Raw genomic sequence first — 19,301 nt, 5'->3', positions numbered from 1 at the left:
GAGAAGGTCTATTCCTAGGGAGAGCCCGCCTTCCCCGCCATGCTAGGCTAGTTGTGCACCACCACATCCAAATTCAGCTCGCTCTCCAGCAGGGTTTTCTGGAGTTTCCTGTTAAACACAGAAAAGTGCTTGCATTTGGGACGGCCCTGTCACATGTGGCTAGGGAGCTCTGCTCTCCAATTCCTCCTCCTCCTCCCACACCCATCCTTTTCTCTATGAGAAAATTCCTGGAATGAGGGAGATTGTCCCACAAGGAACCATCACAGAACAGCGGCAAGCAGGTCTCCTCCTCCCCTTGGTTCCTGGGTCCTCACCCAAGTTGCATCCTCCACAGAGCCCACACTGTCTCCTGCAGGGGACCCTGAGTCCGCCCCTAGCGCTCATGGACTATCAGGGTGAGCCCAGGATCAGTACCCCCTAATGGCCATGCCCTCGGAGCGTGGTTGCAGAGGCCAGAAGGACTGTGATGGGCCAGCGCAGGGCAGACAAGGGAAGCTGCTGGGAGGGGGTGGCCTCCATTGTGGCAAAGAGGCCAGCAAGTGCAGTGTCGCTGTTCCTGGGGACCTGTGTGTTTGGGCTCAACGCAGAGCAGGAAAGGGAGTACCGAGTCATCTCAGGGTGCAGCCCGGGGAGCCCTGCTGGTTCCAGACCTTCAGCCACGGGCCAAGCCCACCCTCAGACGTGGAGAGACAGATACTTGTTCAGAAGCATCCAGAGCCTTGTCCAGTCTCTGGATTAGAAACCTCTATCTCTTTATAGAGCATGAGGCCTACAGCTCAGCATTCAGCCTGAAAGGTTGGGATGGAGGGTGGAGCAGTGCTGTGAGGGCAGAAGGCAGCTGGCGCTGATCTCAGGGCTGGCAGGCTCTGTGGACCTGGAGAGGAACCAGCAAGGGACGGCCTAGCAGAGCTGCGTGCTCTTGCTGCCCCGCTGACCGATGGGTGGGCCTCACGGTGTGCACCTGAGCTGAGGTGGCATCATCTGGACGTGTAGGTTGGATGTCCATGTCATACAAAATGGGATCAGGCACAGCAGTAGGTCTCCTTTTTCAGGCCCAGACATGACCTTTGGGTGAAGGGAGGGGCAGGGGAGGAAGATGAGGGTGTGGATGTTCTTGGTTTTGTGGTGTTGGACTTAACCCTTGAGGCCCAGGCCGCCAGGGGACATGCATAAACCTTAGCCATTTGGTATACAGCAAGCGAGAAAGACCCAGATGTATTGCTGCGAGGCAAGAGCTGCCTCCTCTGCCAAGGCGTGGAGACCCACGTCCAGCTAAAAGGACCTCCAGCTCCCCAGAGAACTTGTGCTGTCCCTCACTAGCCTGCGGGCTTCCTTTTCCTGCTCCACATGCTTGGCCCGACCCCTAGGAGTTCACCCTCCAGGACACCCTGTACCCAGGTGCAGCAGACCATGGGCCTGCTCATCTAGCTTTTCTCTTCTTCAGAGAATGCCAGGAGGAGCCCTAAATCCATCATCTCATTGTTTCTTAAGCCTCCTGCACAAGTCACTTCTGCTGTGTCAGGTCTTGCCGTGCACAGAACAACTCCGTAGGTCTATGCATCCGCAGTGGGTTCGAGTCCCCCAAAGGAGGAGGAGGAACCGCCCCTCATTGCTCACAACCCTCTGAGGTTCACGAGTTGCCGTTGGGTTTCTTGTCTTCTGTGATGCACTTGAATGCTCATCACTAGCTGCTGTGAAGCTGGAGTCTGCGACAGTACTTCAGCACCTGTGTAAGAGAAGCTTGTCACTTCCATTGCCACCAGCAGGTCAGGAAACAATGCTACTGAAGCTTGGCCGAGGACGGCCGTGAGTGTAGCTGACGGTGCGTTCAGCCCAGCATAGGCAAGACACTGGGTTCCATTCCTGTGTGCCCCCCAGGCCCCAGGCCCCCTAAAAAAAATTGGCAGAGGATTCTAACCAAAATTACATTTTCATAAATAAGTCCAACCTTAATAAGTCAGTGGTTTTCAAACTTTTTAGTAGCAGAGACCTTCTTACAGAATTAAATTCAATAAAGAAGAAGTACTCCCCCACACACAAACTTTAAAACACAGGATATGGGGGGCCGAGGAGATGGCTCAGTGGAATAAGTGCTTCCCTGGCAAGCACAAGGGCCTGAGTTCAATCCCTGGTTCCGAAAAAAACAAAACCACAGGATATGGTGGAAAGCTATTGACATTAGGCTCAGCATCCAACTCATTCCTGGGCCATGTTCATTCTTAACAACCCACCTGAAAACTCTAGCTCGTGTTAAATGCCATAGATGCAGGGAGCCTAAAAATAAAACCGTAGCTTTTTCCCCTCAATTGGCTCACTGACAAATGCAGCAGTTGTTTATATTCCTTTTAAAGAACCAGTCTCAGACAAGAAGCTGCCACAGAGACTAAACTGAACAACACAGCTGCACCATGTCATGACAAAGGTGGTGTTGGCCTGGGGATCACATGGATAGGTGCTGCTCGGAGGGCCACAGCTCTGCTCCCTGGTCGCTGTGCCTGAGGCCAGGATTTTTTAGAGTTCTGAGCTAGTACACAGAGAGCAGAAGAAACTTGGTTCCCAGCATCTCGTAAAAGCAGGCTTACCTGGCAGCACAAATAAATGCACTGGCCTTTGGGTGGGTTAAAAGTTGTCAAGCACTTGAATGTGACATGTCTTATTCAGGTTTTTAAGGACAAAAGTATTTGTAAATCGGGAGTTCAAGAGACTCCTTTTGAGGACCTGCAGTGTTGCACAGAAGATTGACAACGCCTGTTCTGGTGCGGCTTCTTCCTGTAGGCAAGTTTTTGCCAAAGGATAGAAAGCCGAGTTTGCTGTGTTTCTAAATACGCTTGTGGTAGCCTGTGGTAGATACCCTGTTATTTCCCTATAATGCATTTGGGAAATTCTCGGGACGTAATAATGCCTCCTCCTATGTTAAGAATTCATTTCCTAAACAATTTTTTTTTTTTTTTTTTTTTTTTTGAGACAGGATCTCACAAAATTGCTCTGGTGAGACCCAAACTTACAGTCCTCCTGCCTTAGCCTCCCTTAGTGTTGGGATGACAGGCAGCACCATCTTTGAGGTTAAGTGTGTACATCGGATGCTCCTTTCTCCTTTCTGCCCCCTGCTCCTCTTGTTAGGTTCACTGTGCCTAGCTGGGCCCTGAAGAAGAGTCTTTGCTGGGCATGAAACCTGGGGTCTTCTGGCAAGGCCCACCAGCCCCGTGGCCGAGCTGGCTGGAACCTGCCATCAGTCTCACTTGATGATTGCAGGTTTCTGTCACCATCTGGGGCCTAGACTGTGTCCGTTGCAGATGCTCAGCGTCTGCCAGAGACACAGTCTGATAGGAACCTGTCAAGCTTATTATTCGCTGTTTGTCAAGGGCTTCTATACCTCCAAACCTCAAGGATTAGCTTTAGATCCCACGGCAAGACCAAGGTGTAGGTGATTTCTGGTCCTAGAACACCTGAGAAGCTTTTTTTCTTTCTGAAGCCATCTAATTCGAATTCAAAAGTCCCAGTTCAGCTTTGAGCAGCAGCCATAAAGCCATGGCAGGTCTGCATTCCATTCCATCACGTGTCCGTTCTTGAAGGGGAAGCCCTCATGCTGAACCAAAAGCTGTCTGGACCAGTGCTCAGAGCCTGAGGCTTGGAGAGAGGGCGGTGAGCTGCTAAGTTGCTTTGTGTTTTGTACGTCTTTGCGGTTTTGGGAGAGGACAGCCTGCTCCAGCCCTGGCCCAGGCCCAGGCACAGGCAGGAGAAGCCTGGAGCTTTCTCTGCTGAGCAGCTGAGGACTGAGGTCTGGGAGGGCCTGCAGCAGATCTCCGTGAGCCTCGGAGGCACAGGTAGGGCTGAGAGCTCTGCGCAGGCCCCACTTGCCTGCTTTTTCTAGCAGGACTGGCCAAAGCCAGGGCCTGCACCTCAGAAGACACAGCCATGTTCAGCAGGCTGGCTCTGCAAGGAACGTGCAGTGGGCACCAGCAGGACCCACGCATGCGTTCTGGGAGCTCGGCGCCTGCGCTTAAACCTAAGGATTGGGAGCCGGGCGTGGTAGTACACACCTAGCACTCCCAGCAGTTAGGAAGCTGAGGCAAAAGGATTGTTGTGAGTTTGAGGCCAGCCTGGACTACATAGCAAGACCCTGTCTCACCTAAGGATTAGGATGTTCATGTCTTAGACCTTCAGTCTGTGGCTTCTGATATTCAGAAACTAAGAAAGCAAGTAGCTCCTGATCTGCCCTTGAACTTTCTTACATGCTCACGCAGGTAAGGCTGAGTCCAGCAGGGTTGGAGTTCCCAGCAGTGCCGGTCTCTGACTCAGTGGCCCAAGGTTCCAATAGGGGCTTATGGCACTGGAAGTCAACTTGGTCCCCTGCTTTCCAGTTAATCCCTCTCACAGAGACGTCCATGCTAGCCAGTGTCACGCTCACAGACGCACGCGCACGCTTCCCAGCTTCCTCTTTGCCCTCTTGCTGTGTCTCTGCACATTTCTTAGGCACCATTTCATTGATGGCCTCGGGCATTGGGGAGCAGCAGGGTCGTCTGATCAATAACTCTGCACCAATTCCTTGTTGTAGACTATTGGGGAGAGTCTTATTACAGTGACCTCATCGACTTGCACCTGGGTGGTATGTATGGCAGCAGCCCCCGCTGGCACCCTGTCCCTCCCCTGTTCCCATCCTCCCTCCCTCCTTCCCAGCCCCTGCTCACAACAACAAGGAGAAATCTACCTGATAACCAGATGGCGAAAGCAAAAACCCTTTTCCAGACCCAGTGGTAGAGCACTTGCCTAGAATGCCTAAGGCCCTGGGTTCAAAGCCCAGCATTAAAATATAAAAAACAACACATTAGAACTTCTCTGCTACCCTGTACTCCAGAGGGAAGAACAAAATAAATTACTGCCAGGGTTTTTCTGATTTCTTTTTTAGTAAAGATTTATAGCCGGGGGACTGGGGAGATGGCTCAGTGGAATAAGCGCTACCCTGGCAAGCACAAGGGCCTGAGTTCAATCCCCAGTTCCACCAAAAAAAAAAAAAATTATAGCCGGACATGGTGGTGCATGCCTGTTATCCCATGACTTGGGAGGCTGAGGCGGGATGGCCATGAATTCAAGGCCAGCCTGGACTACATAGTGAGACTTTGTCTCAAAAAACCAAAAATAGAATAAGCTTTTATGCAGTCCACCCCATCCACTTTGCTCTGCATCCTGTTCCACGTACAGAGTTGGGTGGTTCACAGCCCTACGCGCACACTCAATCGGGTCCAACCTGGCCTTCGGCCAGAGCCTCAGCCGTCGGCACGCAGGGATCCTGTCCGTCTAGAAGCTCCCTTCCTGCCAGGCGCAGTGGGGGCGCACATGGGAGCACTGGCCCCTTGTGCATAGGACCCGGCTTCCTTCCCCAGCACCCAAAAATGAAAGAAGCAAGTATGAGGCCCACCACCTCGACTGGCCCAACAAGGCATGCTCACATTTCCATTACAAGAGCCCAGCGTGCGCAGGTGTGGGCTGAGAGATGCCTGCGCTCATGTCCCTCCTCCTGGGACTTACTCTGTAAGCCACGAGCCCAAGGTGGCTCTCACAGTGTGGTCTCTGCACCAGAGCTGCAGTCCCTGGGGCATGGGGCACATAGATCTCAGACCTGCCGAATCAGAACCTCTGCCCAGTGGGCCTGGTATCTGTTTAACACACTTCCCTGGGCATCTTGCTGCCTGCTAAAGCGGAAGAACCAACAGCTGAAAGGAGCTCCGTGTGTTCACTGTCTCCCGAAACATAGCGAGCATTTGTCCTGGCTTGGCTGAGTGACCTGCCCATGTGTCTTGTCTCTAGACCTTGGGCGATTTTCTTCCAAAAAGCTGCCATGTAGCAAGAGAAATGCCAAGCAGCTGATGTGAGGGGCTCCCTGTCCCGGATCAGCCAAGCTCACCTGTTCCTCTCCTTGAAGGTGCCATGTTTAAAATGGTTTGAAAACAGAAGCACTGATAAAGAATTCTTTCATGTTTTTACCCTGACCCCTTTCTTTTGAGAGAGTCACATAATGGTCCGGTTGATTTAAAAACCAAAACCTGAGCTGGGGATGCAGCTCAGTGGTGCAGGACTTGCTTAGCCCAAGTTAGGTTCCCAGCACCCCCACCCCACCCCCAAAAGCCACCAAACCAATCATTCTGATTCCTACTCTAGGACAGTGCCATAGCGGTAGAGTACCTGTATTTCTCAGGGACCCATGGCTCTTAGGATGGATGGGAGGGTGTGCTCTGTGCTGTCTGCACCACAATCCCACGCTACTGGGGACTCTGCGTGGGATACTTCATTGTCCCCAGAGCTCCTGAGAGGCTTCCACCCTCGAGGCCATTGACTGAAAAAGGGCTGGTGCTTCCACCCCGTAACTGACCCACCCACCTAATGCCCTGACTCCCTCTGCCTCCCCCTAACATCTCCCGGGGAACCTGGATGTCATGTCTAAGTGGCCTTCAGTATGTGGAAAGATACATTTACATTTAAAGCCTTGGCAGGCAGAGCCATCAAAAACTCACTTCTTCGCACACGTATTCACTGGCCCCCAGCTCCCAGCGCTGGCTGTGGCCACCCCACCTGTCCACATGTGTCTCGTCTTGTGTTCTGTACCCTGCTGCTCAGGCAGGAAAACGTTTTCACTTCCCTGGCACTGGACACCAGCTTCCAACTCTTTGGCTTTGGAATGCCAGTAGATTCCTGGGTACAAACGAAATAAGTAGGAAGACAATTCAGGATGTCTTCCAAGTGGTAAAATATCCCCGTCACGCTCTTGGACCCCACCTGCTGCTTTTCACCGTGGCCTCTCCACTTCCCCTTCTGGCAGCCACTCTGGCGTGTACCTGCGGTGATTCTTATTGTGGGTTCTGCTCAGCAGAGGGGCAGCTGTTGCTTCCCTACTGATGAATCCTGCAAGAGGTGGCTCCAAAGGGAGCTGCTTGTGTCCTCCAGGCAAAGGGCAGGAGTCGCCGGGCCACAGGAGGAAGACGTGGATGCCGCGGTCTCACAGACCCCTGTTGAGAGTCAGCTGATGTTTTCTTCTTGGGATGCCTGATAATGTTCACTATTTGAGGAGGAAAAATATGTTCCTGCCTGAAATGTGGACCCTCGTTGCTCCTCTGCCCCTGCCTTCTAGAAAGGCCACAGAGAAACCCTTTTCTGGCCACAGCCTCACTCTTATTTCACTTGTAACGGAGCTCCAAGCAGTAGACAGAGTATTGGGAATTCCGTGTCCTGCTCAGAGGACTGCAGACGCTGATCCCAGCCCAGAGCGCTTTATCCCACCCTGGGGCTTCTTCCGTCCAGGGTGCGAGCGGCTCCCATCTCTTGGGGCTGAACAGCAGCTCAGCCATGGAGCTTCGCCTGTATGCACCGCTGGGGTCTGTTCCCACACCAAAGTTTAAGCCAGAGAGTATAAAGAGTAAAGATTTCACTTCCTCGAATAACTGGGCCTTGTGATTAAAAGGAAACTATTTAAAGGACATGTAATGAATGCCCTTTGGGCCAGAAAGGAGGGTCCCAGGGGGCCACTCCCCCTCTTCTACAGCCAGGACCACCTTGGTCCATTGCTCCAGTGCAGGCAGATGACTGGGGATCTCTAGAAAACTTAGATTAAAAATATACACCCCTAGCTGAAGCTTGATGGGTCCTCCGCTCTTGATTGGTCTGTCTGAAAGAGAAATGAAGGACTTAGAAATGTAGTGGGAAGGGCTGGAAAATGTGCGGTCATGGCCCCTACCCACCTTGTCAGCAGCTGTCTGCCCAGTCTGTTTGCTTCCCTGGACTTGATGTTGGTAGATTTTGTTTTGTTTTTGAGACAGGGTTTCACTGTGCAGTTCAGACTGGCCTTGAGCTCACTTTGTAGCCCAGGCTGGCCTCAAACTCACAATGATCCTCCTGCCTCAGCCTCCCAGGTGCTGGGATTCCAGGCTTGCGCCACCCCACCTGGCTGATGTTGGTAGATTTCTGCTTGTCTGCTCAGGCTGAGGGTTAGCCTGGCTCTGCCTTTGCTTAGGAACTTTGAAATGCTCAGGAATCCCCAGCATTCCTCTGTGTGTGTGTGTGTGTGTGTGTGTGTGTGTGTGTGTGTGTTGGGTCTCAACTCTTACGTGCATTTGTGTGTGGTTTTTTGTTTCTGTCTTCCCCTACCCCCAGTCCAGGGACTGATTCTGTCCTGAACTTCTGCGGCACGAGGTATCTACCTAGCCCTGTCACCTGTGTGTAGACGGGGCCTGCCAGGCCTCAGCCTGACGGTCACAGTGCTGCTCACCACCCCACTGCCTTGCAGACACCCACCTAGGCTGCTGCGTTTGTCACGGCCCTGGGGTTTGGACTTGGTCTCAGGCTTGCCGCCTTCCACCTCCCACCAAGGCATGACCTTAGTACTGACCAAGTACGTGGCTGCTCGAGTTGAGAGTGAAAATAATTGAGCATAGCCTTAGTCGAAGAGATTTTGTCGCTTTCCTTTTATGTCAGACTACTAGCCCAGACAAGACGATTGTCAGTGAAGCCAGGTGCAGTGGCTCACGCCTGTAATCCCACCACTCAGGAGGCTGAGGCAGGAGGATCACTGCAAGTTCAAGGCCAGCCTGGGCTATGTAGTGAGGTCAAGGCCAGTTGGAGCTATATAACAAGACCCTGCTAAAAAAAAAAGGATTCGATGAGGTGGTAATGTCTAGCTTCCAAAAGGATAATATTCTATGATGTTTGCAAGCTTACAACTTGGAACTCTGTACCCAAGAAACACAGTGATAGCTTCCGGCTCGGCTGCTAGCAGCCATCTTCCTCAGTAGGTTTTAGTGGACGATCTTAGGGAAGCGCCACTCGCCGGGCTGGCACTTCTGGGATCGAGACGTCCCCTGGCAGGCCTTGGACCACTAATCCCGTCACAGTGGCTCCTTGAGTAAGGGAGTTGGGAGCTTAAGTAGAGATGAGGCTCACACTGGGACTCGTTCTGCCTGGTGTCCCCTTTGTCCAGGAGCCCCTGAGACTGGTCTGTTTCCTTCTATAGCCACCCTCAGCTTTTGCTTCCATCCATGCTTTGGCTCTTGAGAAAAGTGGGTTCAGGCGTGGTGGCACACCCCTGTAATCCCAGCACTCAGGAGGCAGAGGCAGGAGGATTGCTGCAAGTTCAAGGCCAGCCTGGGCTACACAGTGAATTCAAGGCCATCCTGAACTGCATAATGAAACCCTGTCTCAAAGACAAGAAAAGAAAAAATACAGCTGGGGCTGGTGGGAGGCCAGCAGAGGCCTTTCCCCAGACGTGCACCACAAACTTAAATCAGTAGTCTCTACCTGGTCCGTGCAGTAAGCCCAGGACTTAAGGTGACTGTAGTTGTTTCTGATGTTAGCGCAAGCGCAGATGCCATGGGTCTGGTGTTCCCAAGATCAATGAACTGAAAAGGGCAGAGCTGAGGGCTGACTGCCCTCAACTCGCGCTAGGCCTGGGCCTTGGTCTCGACCAGGACAGGCTTCAGTGCTGGTAAGGAAAGCGTGAGCTCGCTCTGCTCTCGGCCTCAGGGGAGGCTCCTGTACATTCCACAGCAGCATCCCATCCGGTCTCAATGACTTGGGCGTTGGCTTAGTTGCTTGTTTTTTCCAACTAGGAGTGTTTTGTTTGATGGTCGGGAAGGTGAAGAGGGAGCCTGCAGTGCATTAGGCTGAAATCTCCACGCTTCCTTTAGGGGGAAGTGGGGGAAGACAGAGATACAGAAAAGAAGTCATGTGAGGGGCCAAGGTTATAGCTCAGCATCAGAGTGCTTGCCTAACGTGCTGAAGGGCCTAGATTCCATCCAGGCAGTAAAAGAAAAAGAGGGTGGCAGCACTTACGAGGCTGAGGCAAGAGGATCGCCTTGAGTTCAAGGCTAGCCTGGGCTACCTAGCAAGAGCCTGTCTCAAAAAAAAAAGAAAGAAAAGAGAGAGAGAGGACAGACAGGCAAGAAAATCAGAAGGAAGGAAAGACAGAGAAAGAGTAAGTAGAGAAACAGGGACCCCCTTGGACTCTTCTGTCCCTGCCAGCCTTTCCACCACAGGCTGGGTCCTGGCAGCCCCAGGTGAGGACAGCAGGGCCTAGAGAGTGAGCTGTCTAGGCAGGGCACAGGCAGGGAGGATGTGTGACGAGCACCCTCAGTTTGGGAGGAAATCAGAGTCAGGTCCTGCCCTCCCGCTGTCCAGCGGGGCCTCCCAAGAGCCTGGGGAGCAGGGGCTGGGCACCTCCCTTCCTGGCCTGGCACTCCAGTGGGTTCTTCTCCAGCCACAGCAGGCTTTGGAGAAGGCAGGCTCTTAGTTCATGGAAGGGAAGGGAGATTTGGAGCTTGTTCAGGCTCTGCTTCCGGTTCACTCCTGTGCGCCTCTGTTCCTCACGGAGAGACAGAGGCGATGCTGCGCAGGCGCTGCATCCTGGGCCAGAGCAGAGCCGTCTCTCCTCCCACTGGGGGCGGTGCAGCACACAGCGCTCCACGATGGTGCTCTGCTGCTCTCAGAATGGAGTGACACGCATCACTAACACCAGATGTCCAGGTGGCGGCCACTGCGAATGGCCAGTGCTGGTCCCACTCCAAAGAACGCAGTCCTGCCCGAGAAGAGGCTTAGCTCGTGGCCAGGTGTGGACGGACAAGTAAGCTCGGGAGTGGAAGGCAGGCAGGGCCCTGAGAGAGGGGCGCTACTAGGAAAGAGCCTCGCCCAGGACCAAGTTCCGGGGAGCGCAGAAGAGCGGAGACTGCAGACATGTTCGGGAAAGTGATAAACAAGGTACCAGTAGGAAGATGCAGGAACCCGTTACCCTTAAATTTAAATTTTTAGGCTTAACAGCAAGCTTAACAACATCTCTGCTCTTCTGACTAGTGGACCAGAGCGTCTGTTTTTCACATCTCCATAAAAGGCAAAGAAATTATCATCCAAGCCAGAGCCCTGCGCCTGGCTCGCGTGTGCCTTTCAGATACCGGGCTGGTGTGGAACTCCCCGCGCAAGCACTTGCACTCGCCCCTTCTCTCGGTGCTCTTGCTGATCATAACTGTGCACATGTAATACGGAGGTCTCGGAGCTAGCCAAGAAAGTAGGGCTGGGGGCGTGACTCGGGCAGAGCGCGCCCTGGGCACACGCAAGGCCCGGGGTTCAGTCTGCAGTGCCACCAAAAGAGAGAGAAAGGGAGGAAGGGGGGAGAGAGAGAGAGAGAGAGAGAGAGAGAGAGAGAGAGAGAGAGAGAGAGAGAACACAAGCCTTGTGGCTCCCTCCTGTCCACATCGCAGAGGGCTCCTCCTTCCGGCTTGTCACACACTTCTTCTGGTCTGTTGTTAGGATAAGGCCTTTCTTTTCTTTCTTTCTAACTCTTGCTTTGCCTGATAGCTATCCTTCTCGTTCTACTTCCTAATTTCTCAGGGTTGTGCTCTCTGAAAGCGTGCTGAGTATTAGTAGGTGACAGGACTGTGGTCTGCATAAAAGGAAAGAAAGGCTGCGTCTCGTGGTGTTCAGAAGCGGGAGCACGCGCAGCACACACGCAGGCTCCTGCTTGGTTTTGAATGAACACTGGTTGTATGCCATGTCTCTGTCCCTTGCTGGTGACCATCGCGTGTGACATCAGTCTCACCAAGCAGCAGGGGTTGTTTGTTGTTGTTGTATTCAGGCAGACTGTGCACTCTGACACCAAGAAGGCCAATGGGAGGTCAGCTGGAAGGCGCGACAGTTTTTGAGGGAAGAAACCTCTGTGCCCTGCGCCCAGGCCTCAGCCAGCCCAAGTCATGTCCCCCGAGGACACTGGCTGTGTCAAACACTTCACCCGTGCGGTGGCTTTCGTTTCCAGGTCATAGGGAGGATCGAGTTTGCTGTGCGCACAGTACTGCGGGAGCGGGGAAGGGCCTAGGAGAGCACAAGGCTCGTGCCTTCGTCCCCTGCAGAGTGCAGTGGCCTCTGCAGTGGCGTCAGTCTGGCCTCCTGTTGACCCAGGCCTGTTCTATCCCGAGCCACCCCCTCAGCTCTGGCCTGTTTCCTGGGCTCCACTGTCTCCATGTGTGCTCCTTGGTTCTGTGATGGTCCCTTGCTCAGCTCCTCTCCCTGTTCCTCGAGTAGCCATCGGGTCTCCCCAAGGTCTGGAGATGTCTCTATACACTGTCTCCTCTCGGTTGTCCCACCCCCACTTTACCGGCGTCGTGACTGTGAGTTGTCAGCGTGTCCTGTCAGCTCGCCTCTGCTTGGTCTTGCCGTCCACAATGTGACAGCGTCCCCCTGCTGTGACATTGGATCCCTCCCCAGGATAGAAGGGCCAGGAAGAAAGGAGGTGGCTGTCACACGGGAGGGGTAGTGATGCTGGCTGGTGGAGTCTTCTCTCTGTGTGTGTGCATTTCCCCCACACAGTCGTGGGGCAGTCGGAAGTGTTGCACACATCAGAGCCCAATGGCCCATCTCTAGACGAGGGTGCTGCCTCCACAGACTGAGTTCCTGTCCGTGGGCACCGTGGCCAAGGGTGACAGCACCTCCTGGCCTGTAGACTCATCCCCAGATAGTTTATCCTCAAGCACAGGTGCCTGGGATGACATCTGAGATGTTTCACTTAGGTTTGGTTGGTGACCTCAGATTACCACCTGCACACCTAGAAGCAACGTTGACCACATAGTACAGTCTGTTCCACAAGGTAGGCAGGCCACCTGGGGGTTGTGGGTGTTTTTGAGGAGGAAGCCCAGCAGCTGAGGCCTCAGTTACCCAGACATCACCACCCTCCTAGTAAGGGCAGGAGGGAGGTGTGGCCCCACTTGGCCCAAGCCACTGGGGTGTGACGGGAACATGGGTGTCTTTAGAGGAATAATCCACCATCCCATTGTGCCACATGCCCACGTCACGTCCACTGCCCTTACCAGGGCCTGCTCTGTTCAGTTCCCGTGCTAAAAAAAAAAAAAAAAAAAAAAAAAAAAAAAAAGGACTTAATTCATTTGTAGACTTTGTTTCCCCTGTTTCTGCTTCTCCATTTCTTGTATTTTTTGCTTTTCCTCCTGTTGTTCCTTTCTCACCTTTTCTGCTTTTTGTCCTCTGCTTGTTTTTTATTTCACCTTCTCCCTGTCCCTCTCCACATCCAAATTCCTCCTCCTCCACCACCTCCTCTTTTTTTCTCTTTCTTTTTTGTCCTTCTCCATTTCTTCCTCTCCTCTTCCTTGTTTGGTCCTTTTTGAAGTTGAGCCCAGTGGCGGGACTCCACGGCGTAGACCTCTCTCCTTCTGCCCTTGCTGTGTCCAGGAAGGTAACGTAACCTCGTCCCCCGCATCCCCACCACCTCGGTGGGGTCGTGGCCACATTAGTCCCACAGGGAGCCAAAGCCCAATCGTTGCTCCTTCCTTCTCTGACACATGACAGTCCTTTCCAGAATGTTCCGAGTATGTGGCAGTTTCTTACAAGGCACAGTATCCCTTTGACAGTCGCAAGGGTGTTTGGGTACAGAGGGCAGCCGAGGCCTCCAGGCCTGGCATCTAGAGGCTGCAGACCGCCCCGTGTAGGCCTGCACCCACAGCCGGGACCTGTACGCCTCAAGTCCACCAGATGGGCCAGGGCCCCTGGGGAGGACCTCCCACCGGGACAGCGATTTGTACTGACAGAGTCAAGGAATACTGTCCTTACAAAGACTGGTCTACACAAGCGCCCCAAGTTCTTTATCAACACAACCACGAGAAGCAAACTTTTCTACCTCGTGTCTTGCTGAGTGTGTTTTGTTTTGTTTTGTTTTGTTTTGAAGTTTGTCTGGTTTGAAGTCTGTTGTGGTGATAAGATTGTCTCTGACAAGGCATGTGGAAGGGGGCCGGGGGCGTGTGGCCATGACTAACCCTCGCTAACCTCCTCCTCTGCTCTCCATGGCTCTCACATTGACCTCACCCACCCCACCACATCCCTACTCCTCGCTGTGGCCGAGCACCGCCATGGTTCATGAGCGGCGTTCAGATGGGGAGGGCCACCCTACACGGGGGCGGGGGGTGGGCAGGGAGTAGGAGGGCGAGACCCCGAGCAGCTTGCATGCCTCGGGCTCCATCCTCATGGCCACGTGGGCACACTGTGCAGAGACGCTGGGAAGGAATGCGTGGAACTGAGCCAGGACCCAAGTCCATTGGGTTGGGTGGGGAGAGCCCAGGCCCCAGACGCACAGGCAAGCACTCCCTGCACAGGACAGGCTCCACAGGCTGGGCCCTGTCCCCAAGAGTAGGGCGTGGGCGGGCCACCCCCTCGGAGCAGCACTGCATGTGCAGAAACTAACTCTTGCTTGTGTGCACACCAGACATTTCTGCCTCTCCAGATGTGGCCACCAACTAAAAGCTCACTGGCTCAGGCCTCGCATAGTGAGCAGACAGCTCCACAGGAGCTTTGACTTTGCCTGCTGTGCACAAGGGTCGGGTGGCCAAGCACAGGCTGGAGTGAGGGGCTGCCACCTCAGAAGGCCCCTGCCCCAGGATGTAGGCCGACGGGCTCCTCGGGAAACGGAAGGGACTTGGAGAGATGGTCCGTCCCATCACCTCCTAACCAAGGCCTGGGGCTGGGCTTCAGGAAATATATGAACACCCCAGAATTCTTTGTAAAATTCTCTGACATCAGGTTGGGGGTGCAGCCAGTGGTCAGCACTTACCTAAGTTGCACAAAGCCCTGAGTTCTGTCCCTAGACCATGAATAAATAAATAAAGTACACATAAGCATTTTATTTATTTATTTATTTATTTATTTATTTATTTATTTATTGTCTTTTTGAGACAGGGTCTCGCTATGCAGCTCAGGCTGGCTTTGAGCCCACTTTGTAGCTCAGGCTAATCTCAAAACTCATGACGATCCTCCTGCCTCAGCCTCCTGAGTGCTGGGATTACAGGTGTGTGCCACCACACCTGGCCTCACATAAGCATTTTTCTAGGAAGAATCCTTAGCTTTTTTGTCATACTCTGAACAGTCTGTAATCCAAATATATTAAAGAGCCACTGACTGTCTGTCAGCCAGAGCCACGCATTGCCCCAGGCGTCTTCATGCTCCAGGGAAGGAGTTTTGGCTCCTCCTGGGTAGTTTGTTCCCTGCAAAGTGCTTCCTCCTCCCGCTGCAGTTAAGCACGGGTCCAGCCACTCCTGCTGGAAACTCGGGGCCCAGCCAACCATGTGTCAGTTCAGGGCAGCCGGAGTGAGCTCCTGCCGAGGCGCCAGCACTGCTTCTGAACAAGGCATGGTCACCTCCTCTTCCAGGGCCCGTGGCGAGAAGGCTGGTCGCTACCCAGGGTGCCCTGCTCCTGCCACGCAGGACCCCTTAGCTTGTTCATCAGGAACCTGGCAGGCACATGTTAAGAAGTGGCATCTCCCTGCCAGGCCCATGTGGTAGCGCAGGTCTGTGTTCCCAGCTGTGTGGACACTGAAGCAAGAGTTCGAGCCTAGCCTGGGCTGTTTAGGGAGAGCCTGTCTAAAGTAAAAGGGGCTGGGGCTGTGGTTCAGTGGCAGACACCCCTGGGTCCAATCCCTAGGACCACAGTGGGGGAATGATGGTGTCTCCTGGTCCCAACATAAAGCAATGATGAGTTATTACAAGCAGTGACCCAGAGGTGAAACTGGGTTAAATAAGTGTAAAAGAACAAAGTGTTAAGGCTGAATATGCAACTCAGTGGGAGAAGACTTGCCTTGCATCTAGTGCTCAGGAGACCTTGGTTTTGACCAACAGCATAGGAAAAAAAAAAAAAAAGAATTTTCAGTTTACATTTGCCCTGCTCATTAGACTGGTTTTCTCAAAGGACACTTAGTACATAGCAAGTGCCAGGGATAAGTATGAAATGGATGAAGAATGTAGGCGGGGTTGGTGGCAGCAGAGCAGCTTGGAGCATGCCGGAAGAAAGCCACTGAGCAGGAAGGTGGCAGCAAGCCTGTGGGGAAGAACAGTGACCACCGGCCAGGGTTCCTGTGGGGCGAGGGCAGGGCTGCAGGGCAGATAGAAGGCCTGTGCTCCGATAGACCCCAGGGAGGCAAGGGCAGGGCTGTCGTTCTCTGCCCGCTCCCGAAGGTGGTAGGCAAACTTTGGGCCTGGCTTGGGAGTGTTCCGGCAGCATCTCGCTCGGCTCTCTTTGCACATTTGCCCCAGTGTGATGGCTCCCTCTGGGCTGGGCGGGCAGAACCGGGTCCTGCGGCCTGACATTCGGTCTCTCTTGGCAGGCATGGGCAAGAAGGATGACCCCAAGCTGATGCAGGAGTGGTTCAAGCTGGTGCAAGAGAAAAATGCCATGGTGCGCTACGAGTCGGAGCTCATGATTTTGTGAGTAGTCTGAAGTTAGGGGCCCCAGCTCCGGGGGGACCGCAGCACTAGGCCTGCTCAAGCCCGGAGCCACTGAGGTGTGGGAGTCACTGTCACTGTCTCCCTCCTGTCTCAGTGCCCGGGAGCTGGAGCTGGAGGACCGGCAGAGCCGACTGCAGCAAGAACTGCGTGAGCGCATGGCCGTGGAAGGTAAGCGTAGGCGGGCCACCTGTGGCCGGGTGGCTGCCACTTCCCGGGCTGCCCACCCCATGCCTTTGGCTGCTCTTTTAGATCACCTGAAGACAGAGGACGAGTTGTCAGAGGAGAAGAAGATCCTGAACGAGATGCTGGAGGTGGTAGAGCAGAGAGACTCCCTGGTGGCCCTCCTGGAAGAGCAGCGGCTCCGGGAAAAAGAGGAGGACAAGGACCTGGAGGCCGCCATGCTGTCGAAGGGCTTCAGCCTGAACTGGTCCTGAGCTCCCGCAGGCCCACTGGCTTGTGTGTTGGCGCCTGCCTGCCAGCCTCTCCCAGCCCCCCAGAGTTGGAGCCAACATCCGAGGAGATGGGCGCTGCCTGGGAATCCACTTCAGGGCCAGGTTCTGTGGGCAAGCCCGAGGCTCCAGAGATTACCGGAGGAGATGACCTTCCGCCTCCTGGGAAGAGGCCCACGGGAATTCACGCTTGCGAGGGGACGGCACAGTCCTGAGGCTGCAGCCTGGTGCCCCTTCCTTTTGCTGGCACAGTTGGTGAGGGAGGAAGCTGTTCTCTCTCTTTGAAGCCACCACAGCCACGGGGCGCACTCCACGGAGCAGTGCAGCTGTTGTCTTCACACTTCCTGAAGTACCACCAAAGAAAGGAAAAGACACCCCGCAAAGCAGGTCACAGACAGAGACCCGCAGGAGGGCCAAGGCCGCCGGGGCAGTGCCCAAGCCAGCATCGCAGCGGAAGCCGATGCTGGCTCCAAATCCATTCTGCAGCTTCGGAGGATGCAGGAGGGGTCAGCCCCACCCTCCCACACACTGGCCCTCGAGTGGCCAAAGCCCCAGGCCTCAGCTCTCACTGGCCGTAGCCTGAGGCCTGTGGATTGCTGCATTTTGCTTTTAGTTCACAACCATTTTGACACTGGAAAGTACTGGGTTTGAGGGCTGGGGAGGCCCCACTCGTCGAGCCCCCTGCTGACAGGCACTGTCGTTGTTCAGCGCTTCCCACGGGCAGGAGCTTCCGTTCTGCCTGGGAGTTCTTCCTGCATTTGCACATTGAAAAGAAGCTGACAACTTGGCACGATGCTCAGCCACTTCGGACCCTTTTTGGCAATTAACTTATTTTTTTAATACTTGAAAAGAAGCAACTTCATTTTTGTATCCTTGCTAGAGACACTGATCACCTGGCACCTGCGTGTAGGAGTGACAGAGAGGTCTCTGCGACGTCCCCCAAGAGTCTGATTGGAGACTGAACACTCGTTACATGCATCTATTTATTAGCTTCTTTGTAGTGTTACTGACCTGGTTGGCGTCAGAGAGCAGCTCAAGGCCCTCTGGACCCTTGTTCACAGCTTTCCTGTTCCTTCCAGTAACTGTCACCTGCCCCCGCCCCCGCCCCCCCAGCCTGCCCTTGCTGTGGCACTGGGCTTCTACATCAAAGATGCATCTCAGTGCTGCCGGGGAAAAGCTGAGAGGCAGAGATGCCACTCTGTGCTCTCCCTTTGGGATGTTTCTCTTGGTTTTGGTGCCAGGGTGCCACCTCCCTCTGCAGGTATGTTCAAGCTGGGGCGTAAGCCTCCTTGGGCTGGCGAGACCATGAAGGCTGGGACCACGGACCTGGTGTGGCCTAAGGGCCAGCGAGACTGGAGCACAGGCACTGGGACTTAAGCTGCTCCAAGGCAAACAGCGACACTGGCCCTCTGTTCTGTCCTCGTACTAGGGTCTGGGGCCGCAAGGGCTAGCAGGCACTGTGTAACCACTGCACATGCCAAACTGCTCGTTCTTGTGGCTCAGCCAGAGACTAGCTGGACACAGCTCGCCCAGAACACTGAGGAAGCAGGGTCGGAGCAGAGGGATCACCCAGTGTCAGTGCTAGGCCCATCCAGGAGAGGGCATTGCGGCCACTCCATGTGGGATGGGCAGGGGGCTGCGCTGACCTTGGTTTGCACGGAACCACACTGTGCCTCAACTTCATTCATCCAACTACAAAGGCGCCAAGAACCTGTCTTCTTCTTCACTGTGTCTACATGCTGCCATCTGTCCTTGGGGACCCAAATGTCCTACAGCCACCGCAGCTTGGGCCTCCGTATCCTGATGGCCATCGAGGCAGTCTCCACATGTGTTCAGGGCATATTTTCCATTCCATCTTCCAACCTGTGTCCCCAATAACCATCAGACTGGAGACAGGACCTTCATTGCCCATGTGGCCTTTTCCCCTACTCTCTTGTCTCCAGCTGCAAGCCCAGCAGAATTGGCTCTGGCCCCTTTGTCCTACTAACCCTGGAAGAAAAAAGCAGTTTCCAGAGTGGCCGCAGCAACAGTGTCGTGCTTCCGGGGGCCTCGCGTTGCAGGACGCCAGGCTTCCTCAGCCTCCTGCTGCTGCCCAGTCCCGGCCACCTTGACGCCGCTGCATCCTTCCGAAGCACATGCTGCTGCCTATGCCCAGTTTCAAGGGGGCCAAAGACCCCAGAGAGGCCTCACGAATCCACCAGCCAGCCACGTGTCCCCCAGCTGTCACTCACAGCGGTATTAGGACTTCAGGTTCTCAGAGAGCACTTTTTCTTTTTAAAGCTCCGAGTTTGTAGCCACTAGTTGTCTGGAGCGTGCTGGGGACTTGCTGCGTGGATTGTTTTCTATCTCTGGAGATGCATGCAGTCGAGCCAGGTCTCCCTCCCAAGATTTAAGATGTTCCCTGAAGGCAGGGAAGCGGAGTCTGTACACACAAAAAAGCCAGAGTCCTTTGGAGGGACCCCAGACACAAGGCCGAGCATCCCCTGGGGACCCCACTTCTGCACCCCAACCTGAGGCCAACAGGCAGCTCCGTGTGAGAGTCTAACTCTGCTCAGTCCATACCTTTGGGCTTTGCCCCCACCACCCTCCTCAAGCTGATTTTGA

The 19,301-nt window shown here is 54.3% G+C and overlaps 1 protein-coding gene across 22 annotated transcripts in view; it reads left to right on the top strand.

Annotated features, from left to right (window-relative positions):
- Positions 1–19,048, top strand: part of Mical3 (microtubule associated monooxygenase, calponin and LIM domain containing 3) — a 218,064-nt gene extending 199,016 nt beyond the window's left edge. For 18 of the 22 annotated variants that reach the window (XM_023717698.1, XM_023717717.1, XM_023717715.1 and 15 more), the window contains 4 exons: positions 13,148–13,213; positions 16,128–16,227; positions 16,343–16,416; positions 16,498–19,048. In XM_023717698.1, the coding sequence (XP_023573466.1) occupies positions 13,148–13,213; positions 16,128–16,227; positions 16,343–16,416; positions 16,498–16,682 (425 nt within the window). In that variant the 3' untranslated portion in view covers positions 16,683–19,048. Of the gene's footprint in view, positions 1–4,555; positions 4,607–12,536; positions 12,614–13,147; positions 13,214–16,127; positions 16,228–16,342; positions 16,417–16,497 lie in introns of those variants that run through there. The other 4 variants (XM_004633390.3, XM_023717706.1, XM_023717702.1 and 1 more) reach the window with 3 other exon arrangements.
- The last annotated feature ends 253 nt before the right edge of the window (positions 19,049–19,301 follow it).

Source organism: Octodon degus, unplaced genomic scaffold, assembly GCF_000260255.1.
Source record: "Octodon degus isolate 3935 unplaced genomic scaffold, OctDeg1.0 scaffold00054, whole genome shotgun sequence".
NCBI classification, from domain to species: domain Eukaryota; kingdom Metazoa; phylum Chordata; class Mammalia; order Rodentia; family Octodontidae; genus Octodon; species Octodon degus.
Note: the sequence above shows the minus strand (reverse complement) of the source record. Positions and strands in the feature narration are given on the sequence as shown.